At 38.4% G+C, this 19,815-nt stretch overlaps 3 protein-coding genes across 3 annotated transcripts in view; 1 reads left to right on the top strand and 2 right to left on the bottom strand.

The window, feature by feature from the left end:
• LOC306851828 (E3 ubiquitin-protein ligase RNF26-like) lies at positions 1 to 3,635 on the top strand. Its single transcript, XM_079388280.1, has one exon. The coding sequence runs from the start codon at positions 534 to 536 to the stop codon at positions 1,815 to 1,817; it is 1,284 nt and encodes a 427-aa protein (XP_079244406.1). The 5' UTR covers positions 1 to 533; the 3' UTR covers positions 1,818 to 3,635.
• A 4,504-nt stretch (positions 3,636 to 8,139) lies between these two features.
• LOC306851342 (complement C1q tumor necrosis factor-related protein 5-like) lies at positions 8,140 to 12,627 on the bottom strand. Its single transcript, XM_079387503.1, has 3 exons — positions 12,530 to 12,627; positions 9,728 to 9,961; positions 8,140 to 9,217 (listed from the first exon to the last, which is right to left on the bottom strand). The coding sequence occupies exons 2-3, from the start codon at positions 9,951 to 9,953 to the stop codon at positions 8,697 to 8,699; spliced, it is 747 nt and encodes a 248-aa protein (XP_079243629.1). The 5' UTR covers positions 9,954 to 9,961; positions 12,530 to 12,627; the 3' UTR covers positions 8,140 to 8,696.
• Positions 12,628 to 14,153: 1,526 nt separating this feature from the next.
• Positions 14,154 to 19,815, bottom strand: part of LOC306851055 (histone-lysine N-methyltransferase 2A-like) — a 32,311-nt gene continuing 26,649 nt past the window's right edge. The window contains exons 30-35 of the mRNA XM_079387101.1: positions 19,631 to 19,705; positions 19,358 to 19,532; positions 19,115 to 19,222; positions 18,945 to 19,028; positions 18,715 to 18,844; positions 14,154 to 18,617 (exon numbers count right to left, since the gene is read on the bottom strand). Coding sequence (XP_079243227.1) covers positions 18,342 to 18,617; positions 18,715 to 18,844; positions 18,945 to 19,028; positions 19,115 to 19,222; positions 19,358 to 19,532; positions 19,631 to 19,705 — 848 coding nt within the window. The 3' untranslated portion in view covers positions 14,154 to 18,341. The remainder of the gene's footprint in view (positions 18,618 to 18,714; positions 18,845 to 18,944; positions 19,029 to 19,114; positions 19,223 to 19,357; positions 19,533 to 19,630; positions 19,706 to 19,815) is intronic.

Here is a 19,815-nt window from a genome sequence, read left to right as displayed (position 1 = left end):
AACCGTCTGAAACAGAACGAGAAGCTTTCGATTCTAACGCATTATAATCCAAACAAAGACGCAAGTTTGTCGTCGTCTTGGAGCTTCACAAAATAACGTGGACGCTTGAATTACACCGTGTATAAGAATGAACCTCTACGCGGGATACATCTTTACACAACCAGCCAACGCCAGCAGTTTCGATTTTCAAACGTAAACATCCGCCGAGCAGTTTCCGTCCATGTGTGAGCAGCCACTTCACTGACTATGCTACCCATGTTTAGGATGAGTGTTTCGGTCCAAAACAGAGGACATGCCATTCCCAGCTAATGGTCAGTTATAATACGCCTTGAGTTGATTTTATTTTAACACCGAGTGGTTTGCAAAGACGTCGGCGTATGGGTTAGCACGCGAGCTAACTTGGCTACGACAGCTGTTTGTTTGTGTAAATACAGACTCAACCATGTCGTTTTACAGCACAAATAATACGACAGATAATATATAGTCCATTTCAGCAAACAAAGGAGACAGTTTCACAAGCGGACATCCTTATTATGGGTCTACTGAACTTTATTTTTAGTTCAATTGGAAAATGCATAGAAGTCATTTGCCTCCTCCTGGATTTAAATTTTGTGATTGTCAGCTCAATAATTCAGCTGTTGGTGGCAGTGATCTCCTTTATCAATAGTCTGCCCATGCTACTCACAAATTCAGTGTCGGAGTGCTGGAATCTCACTCTGCTTTGCATCATCACCATGAGGGACGGAGTGACCGTCGTGACCCATAACATGGTCGGAGGCTGGATGCAGCTGCTGGGAGGCGTCCTGGAAAGCTTCAAGATGATCGGCTACCTGTCTTCGCATCTACTGCTCCGCACCAAGGAGCTTCTCCACCGCGGACTGCTGTCTGGACACGGTTTGCTGCGACAGGCCTGGGAAGGCTGTGGAATTGTTTTCAGCTTGCTGCTGTATTTCATCAACACGATCATCAACTTGCTGCTCATAGGCACGCAGAATTTATACTCGGTGGTGGTCAGCACGGTGGAAGCAGTGTCCTGCCCTTTGCAGAAAGCTCTTGAGCTGACTTTGACTGTGCTTACGTTTCTTTACAGCAGTCTTGTCGGCACCTCCATCCTGCTGTGGACACCATGCAGACTGGCGATGGAGTTCCTGGGATCTGTGTGCCATGTATTTGTGAGCATTTTCTTTCTCAACTCTTACGGGCTGCTGCTCACATTGATCATAATCGCGAGTGCCACCGTATATCTAAACCCAGCGCTCCCACGACTTGTATCTTTGCGTGTAATCAACTACATCAACGCTGTTCCCATCCTGCGGTGTCTCCGGAGGGCTCTACACTGCCTCTCTGTGCTCGAGAGGAACGTGTGGCGGCGATTGGCCTGGCATCGCAGCCAGATAATGGTTCCTGCAAGGATGGAAGTGGCAGAGGGGGATGTTAGACAGCCTGATCCCAACCCTGAGCCTCAAGTTGACCTAAATGTGCCGGAAAACGCGCCTGAGGACACCAACCAAGTGGATGACCCTATAAACCCACCGCTTCCCAGTTCCAGCACTCACAGGCCACTCCGGAAGTTTCCTTCGGAGGACAGTTGCAAAGGCCCTCCGGCTGACAACCTGCTGACTCTTCTGCAGGAGCAAGAGGAGAGGAAGAAGTGCGTGATCTGTCAGGACAGCACTAAGACTGTCGTGCTCCTGCCGTGCCGTCACTTGTGCTTGTGTAGAGCCTGCACCAACATTTTGCTCAGCCAACCTATCTACCAACACAACTGCCCCCTGTGCCGCCACATGATCCTTCAGACCATGGACGTGTATATTTGAGGGAAGCGATTGTCATCCTCAGGTTTTTTGAACAGCACTGTTCTTGAAATGTGGGAAACCACTTGTTCCTATTTCATAGATGCTCATTCCACTACTGTTGCTTGTACATAGACTTAAATCACAACCTTTTATAAATCGTGATTGCAAGGCTGATGACTGTGACTGTGCTTTCTTATGATTTTATATTCATTGTAACTTGTTTCATCAGCTTGTAGAAGCAACACTATTTTTCTCATACAGCAATATCACATGAATGTAAGCTTTGTATTAAAAACATTACAAATGGGGTGTTGATTGTGAAGATCGAAGATTTATAATTGTCAAGTGTTTATGGGGAACATTTTGTATGCTACAATACTAACGTTGGGCCTTAAAGTATGAATTGTTGTCTACTTGATTTTCTTGCCTGACTGTAAAAGTGATCAAAGGTTTCATGGGAACTTTTGAAACCTTACAGTAATCCAAAGTAATTCACATGACTTCAGTCCAGCCATTAATGTCTTGTAAAGTTTAAAACTGTGTTTTGATAATATGCAGAGCTATCATTAAGATGTTTTTTATCTTCAAACCACTCCCAAAGAGTCTTTTATCCGTAATATTGCTTTCTCCAGAGAAAAGCCACCTCGTCTGAATCAGGAGAGAAATATGCACAGATTAAGCAATGTTTACAAGCAAAAACGGTCCAAAACATTTCTAAACAAAAATCTGGGTGGATTATGATGCAAGAGGCCAACATGGGATGAACGTTTTCACTGGAGTAAATGTTAATATAGCCAGAAATTATAGTTAAAATTTCAAATGCTTCTCACAAACATTTGTTATAATTGTAATTGATTGATTGAAGTCTTATTATTGTGGATTATATACAGGATTATTGTGATGTTTATGGGGAATACTTGTATACTACAACTAATGTTGGGCCTTAATATGATTTGTCTGCTTAATTTTTTTCCTGACTGTAAAGGTGATCAAAGGTTTCATGGGAGCATCTACAACATCATATTGATAATTTTTTCGTAAAAATTAGTTTTGCTTTGCATACATTGTAAGCATTCCACCAAAGGCGTTTTGCACTCTTTTCAAATGCAAGTGTCACTACAATATTTTCAGAAGCCATTCTACAATCTGTTGATGTATTCATGCTGTTTTTGTCATTTATTATTGAACAGCATTAAGGCTCTCTCACTGCTCAAGTGGTATTGATTAATGCATTTTCAAATTGAAATTTTGTGCTTGTTTTTTGTTTTGAGAGACAGTAATTCAGTTCAGTTACTGGTAAAAACAGAGTGGCAGAAAGGCTTTTAGCTCAGCTTTGACCAGGGGATGACGTTAGAAATCACTATTTTGGAAAACATCTTATGCATTAGAGAAACAAGGTACAGGCTTTTCTGGTTCATCTCAATTATTTTGGTCTTACATGATGTTCCACAACCCATTCAGAAAGGCACAATGCGCAAGACAATCAGGTGCATTTAATAGAAAAAAAAAGCATTTGCAAGGTCCATGCAAGCTGTTGTCCTTCTATAAAATATAAAAAATGACTCCCTAATTATTTCTCTCTCTCAATTCTACACAATGCAGGTGACAAGCACTAACCCATAGTTTATCATTGTAATTTTAAGGTTTTTAAACAAGCTGTGATTTCATTCCATGTTAAGCCCCAAACCTTTTGTATTCTTGTACCGCAGATGTTTGTTTTCTATGAAGGTCTCCAGTGATAATGTTTGTGGGTAGAGCAGATGTCTGTTTTTCCAGAGGCCTGGATAATATCAAAACCACATTCAACTGACTATCCAAATTAACAATAAACAGTATTTGACTGTGCGGTCGTATTGTCTTTCTTCAGCACAACTTGTAGTACTTTCGTCATTGGACTAAAATGCAATTCACAACCATGTCTTTGATTGTGATAAATGACTTATGTCACTTCTATGCTGAGAACAGCACACAAGCCAAGGTTTTAAGCTCCTGATCGTGGGCGTTGGACCTTATGAACCGGAGAGTATAATGGAGGACGCCACCTCCTCCAGTTGTTAAATCATGGGAAGGGAGTTTCCCAAAGTCTGATCCAGTGTTATCATGCTTCTTAATCAATCTAATAGAACTAATGTTCAACTCGGCTACACTACCGATCAAACTTAGGATTTTTTATGTTTTTGAAAGTAGTACTCTTATGCTCACCAAGGCTGCATTTATTTAATGAAAACAGTAAAAGCAATAATATTGTGTATTCAGATTTTAATATATTTTAAATTGTAGTACATGGAATTGTATTCCTGTGATGCAAAGCAGAATTTTCAGCAGCTATTACTCCAGTCTTTGGTGTCACATGATCTTTCCGAATCTTTCTAATATGTTGATTTGCTGCTCATGAACATATTTCAATAAATAGCAATTAGTTCAAATTTTAATAATATCTCACAATATTACTGTTTTTGCTGTATTTTTGGTTAATTAAATGCAGCGTGTGTTAGCTTAAGAAACTTCAATAAGATCTTTTTTTTGACTGTGAGTGTTGGTATATAGTTTAAACTCAAAGATTTTAAGTGGTAGAGAACTAGCTTTAAGTGGTTCATTTGATATAATGTGTTGGAAAACAAGATTTTTTCTATAATTATAAAAGGAGGCACATTCAGCACTGGACAGCTCCACATTCCATCATTTTTAGCAAATGGAAATCTGAAACTCCCATTGTTGTGCACTTAGAAACAGTATTCAACCAATTCCCAGAGTACTTACATTCGGATGCATCTTTCATACCTGCTATCTGTAACTGCATACTTGGGAACAATGCTTTAAAAATAACCTAAAGCTTAGGAAGCGAGGCACCATGATGAATTTACCAAAGTGTCCTATTTTTTAAACAGAGTTGAAAGAGGATTTCCTCATTTATTTTGTTCCTTGAAATAAAACTATAAGCACCACTTCATTGACTGTTATTCACACAACACTGCAATGAATCTTTAGGGTAAGATCTTTTAAATGTCTTTTTTAAAACACAATCTTGTTAGTCCATAGATTATAGAGTATAGGAATTAAATTCTAAGCACGTAGGAAATTTTTAAAACATGTTTCGCATTTGTTGATTGATATATCGATTTGAGTCTGGCTACAAGTTTACCTTTGCTCCCTTATTTGTAAACATCTACACTTTGACTAACCCTCAAATAAATTACCATGTTGAGGACCATCAGCCCTTCAATTATTCACGACAAGTGGATAAACATGAAGAAAATGTGACAAATGGCATCATTCTCTTAAAGGGTTAGTTCACCCAAAAATAAAAATTCTGTTAATAAATTTCTGTTAATAAATCTCACAAATAGACAGTTCATCTTGAAATTAGAAAGAGCAAAAGCATGATTCTGTACCCTCAATATTTCTATAAACTTCCTGAAAAACAAGCACTTGGGATCTTGATACTCATGCAGGGATGTAGTCCTCTAAGTATAGCACAGCTAGAATAGACTCAGCTCAGTTCAGAGGGTCATGAAATTCACAGTGTATATGTAAGTGTGTCTGGCGCCGGGCCCACTGAACCAATATGAGTTTATTTTACAAATAGGAAGTCCAGCTTCTGGGTCAATAGAAACATTCCTGTCTCTGAGGATGAGAACGGGGAAAAACACCAGTCCCTCACACCCACACACAAACATCCACTGCACAGGGGACTTCCATTATACACGAAATTCCACAAAGACTTAGCAATTACTACGTAAATGGAGAGTAACTTGTGAAAACAAAAATGCTACTTTTGTGGAAGCAGCACATTTACAGTACTGTTTAACATGTACATACTTATTATAGTAATTAAAATAACTGAGTAATAACCCTAAACCTATAACCCACCTTATTTTACAGTTCTTTGTTAGGTAAGTGATTTTGAACTAGACCATGCTAATTCTTGTATGCAATTATCGTTTATTAGTGTAAATTTCTGTATGCAATTATCGTTTATTAGTGTGAATGATGAAAGAACGCCCCCTGCTGTTATTAAACAAAACCAAAAATATGAACTGGGAACATAAACAGGCGCGAGTCCTCCGAGGATAATGAAAGGACGCCCTCTGCTGATATTATTAAAAATGTAAACATAATTTGTTTCATAAAAGCATCAGAGCTACAAATGATTACACGTTCGGAATCTGTGGTGTTATTTAGTAAAGTAAAGTAAAGTAAAGTCGTGACGTATTGTCAAGTATGGTGACCCATACTCGAAATTGGTGCTCTGCGTTTAACCCATCCAAGTGCACACACACAGCAGTGAGTAGTGAACAAATCCACACACACACACACACACACACACACACCGTGAACACACACCCGGAGCAGTGGGCAGCCATGCTGCAGCGCCCGGGGAGCAATTGGGGGTTCGGTGCCTTGCTCAAGGGCACCTCAGTCGTGGTATTGAGGATGGAGAGAGCGCTGGACATTCCCTCCCCCCACCTACAATCCCTGCCGGCCGGGGGCTCGAACTCGCAACCTTTCGATTACTAGTCCGACTCTCTAACCATTAGGCCACGACTTCCCCCAACACCATTATTTAATATATATTTATATTTTTAAAAACAAAGAACTACAAAGAATTTACTTTATCTAGTTTAGGTTTTGTAAAGTTTTAGGACATGTAGGCTACTATAGTAGATTGTGTAAATAACATGGTATATGACTGTATATGTCTATACGTCATTATTCATTTAGGAGAGTACACTGACTTGAACATTCAGTGGCACTCGGTTACTTATCACAGTATCGCGCTGAGTTAGGATGAATGTAAAGGATAGCTCGCCTAACTCAAGTTGCAGAAAATCAGTCGAAGTTCACACGGGAGCCACATCTTATTTCACTCGTTACAACAGTTTATGCCACTTTGCACTATTGTGAAAGGAAAAAATACATCAAAATGGTCCTTAAAATACGTTTTTCCAAATAAATCTGGTCTGCAATTCAGATTGCTTTTAGAATTGATGAAGAATCTGGACGTTTATATACTGTTCTGATGTTTTGTGCCTGTTAAACCAGCTCACTCAAAGCCCCCTGACATTAAGACCAATAAATAGTGTTGTGAATGGTAATGATACAAATATTTGGGAGTTCTGGACTTTGATTTAGACGTCACTTCTGAGCTTGTTTCTATCTGGTTGAAGTGCTCTGCTTACAGCTGTGAAGGAAAAAGGCCATGACCTCATGGAAATGAACAAATGTACCTCTCGTTCTTCTCAATGTACTGCGAAAACATTCCGTGGGGAAAATTGGAACTACTTGTCTTAAAACAAAAACATGAAGAAAAGGAGGAGAAAGGATAGAGAGAATGAGAGAAAGAAAGAAAAAGCTACTTTTAGACAAAGTTCAGGCTGTGTCTGTAAAATGCGTGGCTCAGCACAGAGGCAACCAAACACAAATCATGGATTCTGGCTTTCTATAAATATACAATTTGTATTTTAAGGCTTAGTCATATTAGCGAAACTGGAAAAGAACCTCTATTGTCAATACCAAAGTAATTACCACTTACTCAGACATCACTTCCAAAATAAACATCTTTCTCTTGGTCAACAAAGTGAATCCATTTGACTATAATGAATCTGCTAGTAAATTTAGGCCCGGTTTCACAGACAGGTCTTAAACTAAGCCAGGATTAGGTCATGGTTCAATTAGGACATTTAAGTAATTTTTATAAACGTACTTAGAAAAAAACATTACTGGTGTGCATCTTGAGGCAAAACAAAGGCACTGATATATTTTAAGATCAGTCAGAGCAAGTTTCTTTCAGTTGAAACAGCTCAGACTTAGATTTTAGTCTAGGACTAGGCTTAAGCCTTGTCTGTGAAACCGGGGGTTAGTATATAAAACTAGTCTGAATAATTCTCGAATAAGATGCAGACTACACTTTTGTGGTGCTTCTGCATCCGTTTTGAAACTTGAAAGTCCTCCAGTCCCCATTCATTGCAATTTTAATGAAAAGAATTAGGCTACATTCTTCAGAAATCTCCATTAGTGTTCCACAGAACAAACAAGAGTAAAAGCCCATACACACCAAGATATAGTTTTAAAAACCATTCTGAACTTTAAAGAATAGCAGAGTCCATACTACAACACTAGGCCTGGCATCAGAGGAACGATATTGTTGGAATCACTTTAAAACTTTTTTTTTTCTTTTTTCGAGCTGATGAATTAATGACAGCCAATCAGAATCCGCACAACTTTAAAGAGCTCGAGCATTTTGGCAGACGACATAAGTGTAGCACGTGTTTAGAATAAACAACGTGTTTGTGCACTGCTGTGATGTTAATATAGTTAACTTATCTTCAGTTATCGTTCTTGGTGACGAGCCTTTATTCAGGTTTGGAAAAACTTGAGAGTGAATGAATGATTACAGCATTTCCTGTTAAAAATGAAGTATTGCTTTAAATGCACCATGAAACCTGAAACCACCGCTCACAGTTTCCCAGCAGCAGAAATCGCTTTTCCTTGTAACATTTACTGACGAATTAGGTAATTAGGAGAGGCATTTTTTATTGAAGTCATATTCCAGAGACGTGTTGGAAAGTATTTATTGTGCTTTTTTACAAAATATAGACTGCCACCAGAATAAACATTTTCAGCAGAAGATTTTTCAGTATTTTAATTTTTTTTTTTATTCCATATTTCCAAAGTAGTAATAGGTTTCATTAATAACTTTCAAACTTGAATTACTTGCATGGAAATACTCCAGTAATTGTATTCTGTATGACTACATGTGCTTAGAACATAATCATTTGTGCAATGCTGATATCTGATTCTAATGAAATTATTGCAAAGGAAGGCCAATCAAAAGCCTTTGTCTTACCCATAAAAGTATTTTTTTCTAATTCAGGAAACCTGCACGAGACAGACAGAAATTTATGCAAAAACAGCAGAGTTTTTCCAGTCTGAGTACACTAGGAAACCAGTGAAAGTGCTGTCTGTCTTCGAACTGGAGTAAAAGCCAGTGTACTCGCCCAGGGCCATCTGCACCCACACCTGATCTCCTGGTATCAGGTGCACTAGTGTTCCTCCAGACAGCGAGGCTGGTTTGGACCAGTTCCCAAAGATCTGAAAGTAGGAAGCCACGGTGTTTCCGTTCTTTATAAGGTCAAACTGCAAGCTGGAGCGGTACACTGTGGCGTGAACAGCGAAGTAGTAGACGCCTGGCACTCTGCCGGTGAATCGTCCCGTCTCTGGATTGTAATCCCCCTGCTCGTTCAGAATGATTTTGTCAAAACGCACCGCGTCCCCTACCGCCAATGGGCTTGTGCGGGATTCAGACAGTTTGGCGCTAAAAGCTGATTTGGGGGCCACCGCACACTCACCCGGGCTTCCTCTCTCTCCCTTTTCTCCTGCATCTCCTCGGTCTCCCGTAAGGCCCCTCACCCCCGACTGACCTGCGATAAGCATCATAAGATTTTCATATTTCACTATTGACATTCAATAGAGTGCTGCAGGGATTACACATTTTTGTAGGCCAAAACATGCAAATGAGCACTTTAGCACTTCCACTTCCATCATTATGAAGTCAGTTTTTGTCTGAATGCCTGAAATAAGGTCTGGGGTTAACAAAAGCTCAAGATATTTTCATGGTTGTTGGAAGCTTAATGATGGTGATGTTGAAGTCTTGCAGCCATGGTGTAGTTTCTTTACAGCCTACGTTTAGCAATGGAATTCGGGCTTTAAAATTCAAGTTGTGTTAATTTGTGAACATTATCATGAGGAATAAAATGTAAGAATCAATCTTTAATTGGAGCAAATTTTCTGCAATAATCCAAAATACAGTGGGAAAATCCACAGAGGGGACCAGAGTGATACTAATTCCCTCCCCCAAAAAAACCTGTCATCCCTGCAGCACTCTGTGGGAGGAGAAGGTGAGAAAAACATTGAGGATGCTATTTTTGTACCTGGTTCTCCTCGGTCTCCTCTGTCCCCTTTCTCTCCAGGTTGAGCGTCACGACCATCTCGTCCATCCCTGCCAGGCTGACCAGGGCTGCCATGCAACCCAGGGGATCCTGGGATGCCTGGGCTTCCTGTGCACAAACTGGGGATCTTGTTGTCTTCAAGTGAATAAGAACAATGTACTGCAATAACAAGCAGCAATGAAAGAGGCCATGTCTGCAGAGATGTCATTGCTCAGTCTGTGGAGAAAAGAAAAAAAAGTTTTATAAACTTGAAGTTTATAAACTTCAAGATGACTTCAGCATTACTGAGACTGAAAATAAAAATCTGGTATGAAGGCTGAACATAATGTGAAAAACAGTAAAGCACAAGTCTGAGAGTTGCATGATCTCACCTCTCAGTCAATAGGGTGAGTATGCCAAGGGAAATTTGACAGTACATCGTAATTACTAAAGCACAAGTTCTGCAGTGTAAGTGTAAATGCAGATGAAGAAGATTTATTATATATGACTTAATATTGCTTAGGAATTCATGTCTTACAGCCTGCATCCCACTGAAGCCTTTAAAAAGCTTTTAAAGGATGCAGAAGCACCATAAAATTACCATAAAGTACCAAAAGTCTGACTTGGAATATATTACACAAGTCATATGTATCACTGTTATAGTGATTTCATTTATTTTAGAGCCTGACAACCTCAGTCCTGATTCACTTTTATTGATATTGAAAAGAGTAGCCAGAATATTCTTATAAAAGAAAGTTTGAAATGACACCAGGCTGAGTAAATGATGACAGTAAATGTTTTTGGACGAACTATCCCCATTTTGTCAGCTAATATGAAGTAGATTCTTCACTAATTGCAAACTATCTTGTGCAACCAATAAGTTCTTTAAAAAATATCTAAATAATCAACAAAAGAACTGTTTATAACAGTAAGAACTTAAGCTGTTCACACTGCAGTGCATGCTGGGAGCTCCAACACTGAACAAATCAGCAATATTTTCCAATATATATAAACATTAAGGGAAATGTTGTAGTAATATGCAATCTCTGTAGATTTATATAGTAATTCACATTTCCTAAAAAAGCTCATTAAGCTGGATATCATCTACCGTTTGAGGGGTTGAAAACTTAAGGTTTATAGTTAGTTGGTGGATAACGAAAATGCTAATTACTATAATAAATTTTACTGTCACCACCTGTCATCGATGAGGTGCTGAAGGCAGTCAATAATCAGGCCTCAAACACACACAGTCTCTACAAAAGGATGTATTCATGGGCTTGTCAGCTCTCATAATCCTGCCTGGAATGAAACATTTCCAAGATTTTATGACTTGCTGTAAATCAGCAGGTTAGGTTCAAGTCTGCTGTCTGTCAAACAGCTGTTTCTTATAAGTTGAAGAGAAACTGCTGATGATTCACCTTGAGAAATACAACCAGACCACCAAAGCATTCTTCAAACATTCTGCAGAATCAGTTAAAGCACTGGTATCTTCAGTTTAATAGAAACATCTGTTCAAGGACATCTGGAAAGTTATCTCTCAGGACCTTGTTTATGTATTTTGGTTCGAAATGATGTTAGGACATAAGAGGAATGACTGCCAAAGAGTGCAGAACAAATACCATCATTCCAGTGTCAACTGAAGTCTGATTTCCAAACAAAGCACATTTCTCACGCGTATGCTTCACGTTGTTTATCATTGAAGCATTGTGTTATTGTGTACAAGGCTGCCATAATATTATTGCAACAAAATATTAACATTGGGGTTCATTCCCTCAAAATCACAGCATCATTTATACTATACTAAAAATTAAACTTTGTGTTGAAATATGGGAAGGATCAGCTTTGCTCTTCGGAACTTCAATGCATTATAAATGGGTTTGAACTGTCATCAATCATAAATGTGACCCTGGACCACAAAACCAGTCTTAAGTCGCTGGGGTATATTTGTAGCAATAGCCAAAAGTACATTGTAAGGGTCAAAATTATAGATTTTTCTTTTATGCCAAAAATCATTAGGATATTAAGTAAAGATCATGTTCCATGAAGACATTTAGTAAATTTCCTACCATAAATATATTAAAACTTATTTTTGATTAGTAATATGCATTGCTAAGGACTTAATTTGGACAACTTTAAAGGCAATTTTCTCAGTATTTTGATTATTTTGCAACCCTCAGATTCCAGATTTTCAAACAGTTGTATCTCGGCCAAATATTGTCCTATCATAACAAACCACACATCAGTGGAAAGATTATTTATTCAATTTTAAAAAAATTGACACTCATGACTGGGTTTGTGGTCCAGGGTCACAAATTAGTGCTCTCAGAAAAAAAGGTACAAAAGGCAGCAACTTTTCAAAAGGAATATACTTTGTACTTTATTTATCCCTAAACAGTGGTACCTTAAATGTACATATTTCTTAGTTTTCGAATATTTGCCTTCAGAAATGTGATTTGCAGTAAACAGTATCTTTACTCGAAGTAAATGACCGAACTGAGATTCGGAGTGAGCAGTAATGATAAACAATCTTGACAAAAAACAGAAGTTACATAAGAGACTTGATAATCTTTCCATTTAGATACCCAGCTGTGTCATTTCATAGTAAAGAACATTACTGGTAGTCAAAGTGAAATAATATAGTTATATCTGCACTGAAGTGTCTAAATGGTAGACTGTCTACACAAAAATGTTAAGAAATTACCTATAAAAATAAATCAAAATGTTTCCATAACACTTTATTAGTGAAAGCAGTCAGACCCCTCATGACTAAACAAATTTTAGCAATGGAAAAAAAATTTAACTCACCATTTACGTTTTTGAATCTTCTCTGGATTGACAGGATTGAGCAGGCAAAAGAGAAATGAGCAGTGAAACTCCTCTTTTCTTTGCCGTCCAAGGCATCTGGGAAAAAATGAGCACTCCTAGTCTTGAGAGGAAATGGGACGCTATTGGAAGCCAATTAGAAATAGGGAGGCTGGGAGATGGGGAGGGAGAAAGAGGGATCATCCAAGGGACGGAGACTAAATGTTTGTAGCTTGTCCAACTTTCTAAGCATAAACATTATCTGATACAGTAGAGCCCTAGAGAAGGGGTCTTGGGCGCCAGTGAACAGTCTGGCGAGACTCGTGTGTATTTAATTAGAGTGGGGTTCACAAAGGGAAGATGCCAGTTCATTGTGGCTGGTGAATTTGTGAGAAATAAACCATTTGGGGATTACAGCCCTGTGGTCAAGTAAGAGACTGAACTATTCTTGCTTTAAAAACACAAAGCATACTTTCTAAACAGTGTCAATGATCATGTGACACGACCACTTTAAGTAAACAAATCTTCTGGATTCATTGTCACCACATCAAGAGAAGAAAAAATAATAATAATTGCATTTGGAAAATGATGTGGTTATTTCGGAGTTTAAAGGAGCAGTGAAAATCTGCAGGCATGAATGAAAGATGCTGGGATGTGCTGATGTGGGTGGCAGTTCAGACACATGGTTCCAGTTACATTGGTAGCTTTATTTAGATGACAAAGCTTCCCCATTAGGGGTATCCAGGCCTCCTAGAACACTTATTCAGCATTTTAAATCTAATGGCTCATAAACTACTTCAGGGAAACTGCTAGTGGCTCCTTGTTGTCTGCAGGGTTTCATGAGACCAGGTACTTCAGATTATGAACAGCTGGTTGAAGCTAGACACCCTTTTCTTGATTTCAATAAATAGTTACATTTTTACATTGCAATGCTAGATTAGTTTGTCTCTTGCATCATGAATACTTTTTAATCACTCTAACCATTAAAACCAAGTAGGACTTTTTTGATGCTGTACCTTTAAAAAAATATCCTTTGCATGTAAATCCAAGGCAAGCATTTTAACTGCCATTTTAATTAGGAAGGCCTTATAATTATATTATTACAGGATGACCAAATTTGTTTCACGAACAGTTTAGAGCAGACTGAAATAAGGAATCAACTGTTGAAAATAAACTTGAGCAGCTCTTTCCAGCAATGCGGTTCTTTCGGTGTATATGCAGAGCTGTAAGTGCTACACGTAACCAGAAACGACATTACTTTTCACGCTGTTGTTGTTTTTTCTTTGTTGTTTGAGAAGAATACCATCTGCTGTAGCTCCTACTTGTTGGTTAACATGCCTGGTTGGGTATTGAACACAAAACATTTTTTTTTTTTTTTGGCACCTACAGTTCAATGAAGACCCTTTAACATCCACTGAACATTTCCATTGCACAAAAGGTTCTTATAGTTGAGAGAGGTTCATTAAGGTTCTTTGGGGAACCCCAAATGGTAGCATTTCGGCAAAATTCCCTTTTGGAACCTGTATTTTTATTGTTTTTTTAACCATACCACCACTTGAGGTCCAGAACTAGGAAACTACTGGTTTAACAATACTAGGAAGGTAAAACAAGATATCAAGTTTGAGTAAACAAGACGTTTATTATTTAAACTATCACTTAAATAAAAAAAGTGCATAGAAAATAAACATGATTAGAAATTTTCCTTTTTACAGTTATGTACAATTTATTTTTCCTCATTATACATTCATCCTTAAGTAGTTTGTGGTTGAATATTTTAGATGAACAAATTTTCCTTCATTTTTCTGTAAAATGGTAAAACACTGATGGGGCAACTTGAAGAAAAAAATAAGAAATAAAAACCTTAAAAGTGTCAGTATTAACATCAACATGATCTCTCGAAGCTACAGGGGAAAGGAAGTGTTGGTAAGACAAAGGAAAACTTGCGTCCTCCAAGAGGAAGGAATTAAAATCTCTCCCTCTCCAGACCTCTCCGATTCCCTAAAGTACCTCAGATGGTCCGCAACTCATTTCTGTACAGTGAACCATGTTAAAATTCCCAAAACAGGGAGCGCAGTCACCTGCTCTCAGGAGCTTTACCTCAGTGTACATCTAGAGATGTTTGCAGAAATAAATAAATAGAATGGTTACCATTACTCATTACAGAACATCACATAAGAAAAAGTACAACTTAAGATCCAATAGGAGAGAGAGGTATAGGTGACATGGCTGGGTTTAGGCAAGGACATTTTTTCCTGATGTCCACAAACTGTTAAAAATGTACAGAGTAAAATAAAGCTGACTACACCATCAAAAGCAAACAAATTATCAATGCTCAAAAAGTTTACAACCACATTTTACATGAACTTGTTTCATAATATAAATACCGCTCCTTTCAGAATAAAAAAAGTTAAAGCAAATTAACAAATTAAAAGAAAAAAAAACTGCAATGCTCCATTGAGGGAACATACACAGGCACAGGAAAACTGGTACTTGATCTTGATATTAAAATGATGCACGTTAGTTACTCTAAAGTTTATCTGTAACACAAAACCATTATAGATTATACACTGAACATTGCAATTAACCATTATGAAGCTGCTGTTTGCTACTGTAACTAAGTTTGTCTGTCCATTCCGTATATTGTGTAGATATTGAAGTACAAGTTACTATTCATACATGTTTAGTTTATATATATATCCATGTATATTGTGTATACATATATACTGTTGATTATAATTACAGGAGAAGTTGTGGTACCACTTGCGTGTTGTGGAAGAGTAAAGTCCAGGAAAACGACAGACCATGTCTGCTTCTGAAACACTGACCGAGCGCTGTTACACCAGTTTATGGAGCATCTGACATTGTATTGATGTCTGTGCAGGAGTCTATTACAAAGCCCTTAGGATTAGTAACTCCATTACAAAAAAAAAAAATATATTAATAAAATAAAAATCTTATTTCATTAGACTGAGCAATAGTTTCTGTAGAACCCTGCTGTAATAACTTCCTATTTTATGCAATAAAAAGCTGTCCCGGATATTCCCAGCCTTTCATGTTGGAAAAAAAAAAAAAAAAAAAAAAAAATTCAAACAAAATAAATTCTAGAATACATTCAACAACGGCCTAGCTGCAGAGTTCAGCACGTCCTGTTCTACAGGGGTGCCAGGGTGAGAGGAAAGTTGGACGAGACCCCCAAGAATCCCTGAAAAAGATGGCTAAACCGCAAATTCTGATCAGTATAAACACAACAATGTTCAAGGACATCTGGAAAGTTATCTCTCAATGCACAAGCAGCCAACAAATGTTCAATGTGAGGAAACTTACAGAACTCTGATCTTCAGTGCCATAATCAAAAGTGAAATGCTGGGAAAAGTCTAAATTATTGCAGCCTAGGTACAGTGAGGGCTGGAGGGGGTCTGCAGTGGCCAAGGAAAACAAACAAACAAAAAAAAAAAAACTCTTGTTTTAGAGTTAAACTTACGAGTCAATGAGACAGAGAAACTGGCCTTGAAAGTGGCTCGCTAAGGAAGCCACGGTTGCACAAAGCAGCTTCGTCTAGAGGTATGTACAGATCCCAAGCCATTCTCGTGCTACAGCATCCCTTTAAAAATCATCGTAACTTTACATGAAAAATAAAACAAGAGTCAAATTTCAAGTGGAATCTGTTTGTGCCCTAGTTAAAACAGCTTTGAACGTTTCTCCATAGTCTGGAGCTCCTCAGCTGACTGTCCGAGTCAAGTTCTGACGCCTAACATCCAAAAACGAACAACAACAACCAGAGAAATTTACAGAGAAGGCACCAAACTTCTGATCTGAAAGACGGAAGAACCATGGAAGAATAATCCACAGAACATCCACAAAAATAATAAAGCCACATCTGTCTTAGCCTTATTCAAATAGTGGTCAAACAAAACTCGAGCTCTGAAAAGGGCCCAGATGGGAACAGCTGTGGGGAGTGTCAACATTTACAAGAAAACGAAGAGATGATACGCACAAATAATGTGCATTGACTGAATGGCTGGCTGGAGCGTCCATGCAGTGCCAAGGCAACATGTGTTGAAGAAGACTGGGAAGAAGACTGATCTTCAGTGCACAAGACTGTGAGGAAACAAGAGCCCTCCGCCCTCTCCTCCTCCATATATATAATGCTTTACAAGTAGTTTTACACGGGATAGCCTCTATGGCGATTCCTTGCATTACACCAATCTCTAAGAAAATATTTTGATATAACAAAATATATGGAATAAACTTTGGGACTTGTCAGTTGCTAGAATGCTAGAGAAGGATTTCATGCATCTTTCCTCCAAGTTTAGAAAATGATGGGCTGTTCTTGCATGTGATTTTTAAGGCTGGCACTAAGAAAAGGAGTCTCATCAAACGATCTGTACTTATAAACCTACACACCCTATTTGAAATGTCCATGCTTGACCTGGGTTGGCAATGAGAGGCTCTGGTGGACCGCACTCTGTGGGAACAGTAACTGCTTCAGTCTTTGGAATAGAAAGAAACATTTGGGCTACAAAAACAAAAAAATCTTGAGACAGTGCTATAAAAATCTCTGGACAAAGCATTAGTGTTCTATATCTATTCTTTCCTACAAAAACGTTGATAAAATAAATACAATGTATTATTAAAAATATAAATACCATTGTTAAGTGCTATTCACTAATGAGTGCTTTTTTTAGTCATTTGTATAGAAAAATATACATATTTACATTATTCAACGAATTATATTTCTGTCAGTGACATGACAACAAAAAGTTTTTAAACTGCCTCAAAAACTTAATTTTATACACAAATACGGGCCTAGAGAGTAAAAAACTCCCTAATGGTGAGACACGATAAATAAACTGGTAATAGCATCTAGACTCACTAAAATCCTATGAGATTTTGTAACAACATGCAAATTATACTTCTTTGCAATACAATGCAATTAAGCTACTTTCTCTCTGAATTACTAGAAAAACGGATAGTAAATAAAAGCATGTTATTCCCCCCCAGACCTCAGAAATGGCTCTGGTCCACTGGTCAGTCCACCAGGATCTCAACCTGCCAGCCACACATCTCATAAGCTCTTCGTTGCCTACTCTTCATAACACGTCTCTTTCTACCACTGACAAAAAAGAACATTTACCATTTTTCTTCAGACAATATATTCCTGGGACCACTGCTCCCCCTAGTGCTTCCCCTCATCATCTCTCCTGTGAGATATTTACAGCGTCCTCCATATAGAGAATCAGGCCCATCTTGGCAAGAACGACCATGGATGCTCTGAAGGCTTCGATGTACATTCAAAAAGGGAGAGATGTCTAAACAGGTCAGACTAACAAAAGGATTATGTATCGTCAATCTAAAAACATTACATCTTTCCCTTCCGAAATTGCACTTTGGTGTAGAACGGAACGATGTGGCAATTTTTCTGTAATTTTTCACACTCAGTAAATAAGGGCAGGCCAGACTCGACTTGTTACAAATTTAAAACTTCTCACAATATCCTTCTTTTAAAAAAAAAAATTAAAAACAAAACAGTAAAATAAAAGATCAGTTACAAAAGTTAAGAATGAGGGGCACTAATTTCTTAATTTGGGCATTAATAAAGGGGACACAAGGGCAATCTTCTCCAATGGGACTCTGCTCTATTGTCTTTTCTAAAAATCAAACAACTTAAGAGGCACAATACCATGAACCTTCTGATAACCTGAGCCTGCTTCAGTAAAAAAAAAAAAAAAAAAAAAAAATTTTTTAAATGTCTCTTCCCTGGCAAGAATATACTCTTGATAGCGTTCACAGACAGAATTAGCTTGTGAGTTTGCTTTCAGTTGAGGAACTTGCGACACTTCTTTGCCCCGCAGTTGCAAGGCAGCTTATTGCCTGGTTCTTCGATGGGGAACTTGTAATCGTACGTGAGCTCCTCGCCTTTATAGATTTTGCGTGTGGCAAAAATGACAATGTGCTTCTGACCGTCAACACTGACCACGCGGGAGTAGCAGTTGGGCTCACATGAGTGGTTAATGAATCGAGCTGCATTGCCATGCATGGTGGCATCCACAACCTCATAGTCATCGATACGAAACATGTAGCAGCCAATGCCCTAAGTAAAAGTAACAAAAAGACAAAGCCATGAGGAACATCAGTGTTGTTGGTGTTTAAAATTAATTGCACTCATAGACTAAGCATTAGATTTCTACCTTGCTGTCATAGTATTTCTCCCGCTTGTCAGTGAGGACAGAGCGAATGACATTGCCAGAATACTCGATCACCATCTCTCCAGCGTCAATGTTTTTCCTGCAGAACAGACCTCTGCCATGTATAGCTGATCTGCAAGCGATACACAGGATGAAAATGATGGTATGCAACAAAGATGCATGCTTTTTATTCCTCAATCCAACCATTGGGTTTGAATAGGAAGCGTTTATACCTGTAGACACCCACAGCTTTCCTGGATGCTTTCTTTAGGTGCCTGAACCTCATAGGCAGTGGCAAGTCCATGCTGGTGGCCCGTCTGTGAAAAAAACACGTGTTGTGATGTTTTAATCCACAAATGTAAAGGAGATAGTAAGATGTAACAGGATAAGTAAGGTTACTCACCGAGCAGACTTCTGCAGCATCTCCTCCTCATCTTCCTCCCGGGGGTTATATACAGGAGGCTGACGGTGTTTGGAGGCCAGGAAATTAAACATGTCCAAAACTGATCTCCTAAAAATTTAATCAAGGCGATAAAAGTCAATTAGAGTGTTAACAATCATAACTTTACATTCTCCATTCTACAAGGATTTAGGATTTTCAGGTATTGCCAAAATGAACACTGACCACCCTGGCAATGACACACACCTGTGGTACATCTCAGCACGGGCAGATCCATGAGGGTTGACAGGAGGATCTTCTGACTCCTCAGGTTTGTGAAAGCGGAATCTATAGTTTCGGCAATGCCTGGCTCCATATAGCTGCTCAAGTAGAAACACTACAGCATCGTGAACCACACCCAGCATCTTCAACCCATTTACTCCTGAAAGAGAAAGATGATGTGAAATAGAAGATGTTCCTGCTAAATTCATGAAACAAATATGTGCAAGGATTAAAATAAATGCTCTAATTTGTCTATACCATCAAATGAAAGTGCCTTGAGTCTAGCATTGGACCGGGCTTCTTGCACTTTATCTGTCAGAGACTTCCAGGCCTCTGAAAAGAAACGGGAAACAGGAAATTAATTTCACAGAAGATTGACTGTAATTACCAAACAAAAGAACATCATACTCCTTACTGAGTCTATAACTCTGCATTACACTTTA

This window comes from Barbus barbus, assembly GCF_936440315.1.
Source record: "Barbus barbus genome assembly, chromosome: 31".
Classification (NCBI taxonomy): Eukaryota; Metazoa; Chordata; class Actinopteri; order Cypriniformes; family Cyprinidae; genus Barbus; species Barbus barbus.
Note: the sequence above shows the minus strand (reverse complement) of the source record. Positions and strands in the feature narration are given on the sequence as shown.

Bases quoted from the DNA above. Each gene is read 5' to 3' on its own strand.
- LOC306851828 (XM_079388280.1), top strand. From the start codon at position 534: ATGGGTCTACTGAACTTTATTTTTAGTTCAATTGGAAAATGCATAGAA.
- LOC306851342 (XM_079387503.1), bottom strand. From the start codon at position 9,953: ATGACATCTCTGCAGACATGGCCTCTTTCATTGCTGCTTGTTATTGCA. The intron at 9,218-9,727 runs GTACAAAAATAG...TGCTTATCGCAG, and splicing joins AGGAGACCGAGGAGAACCAG to GTCAGTCGGGGGTGAGGGGC.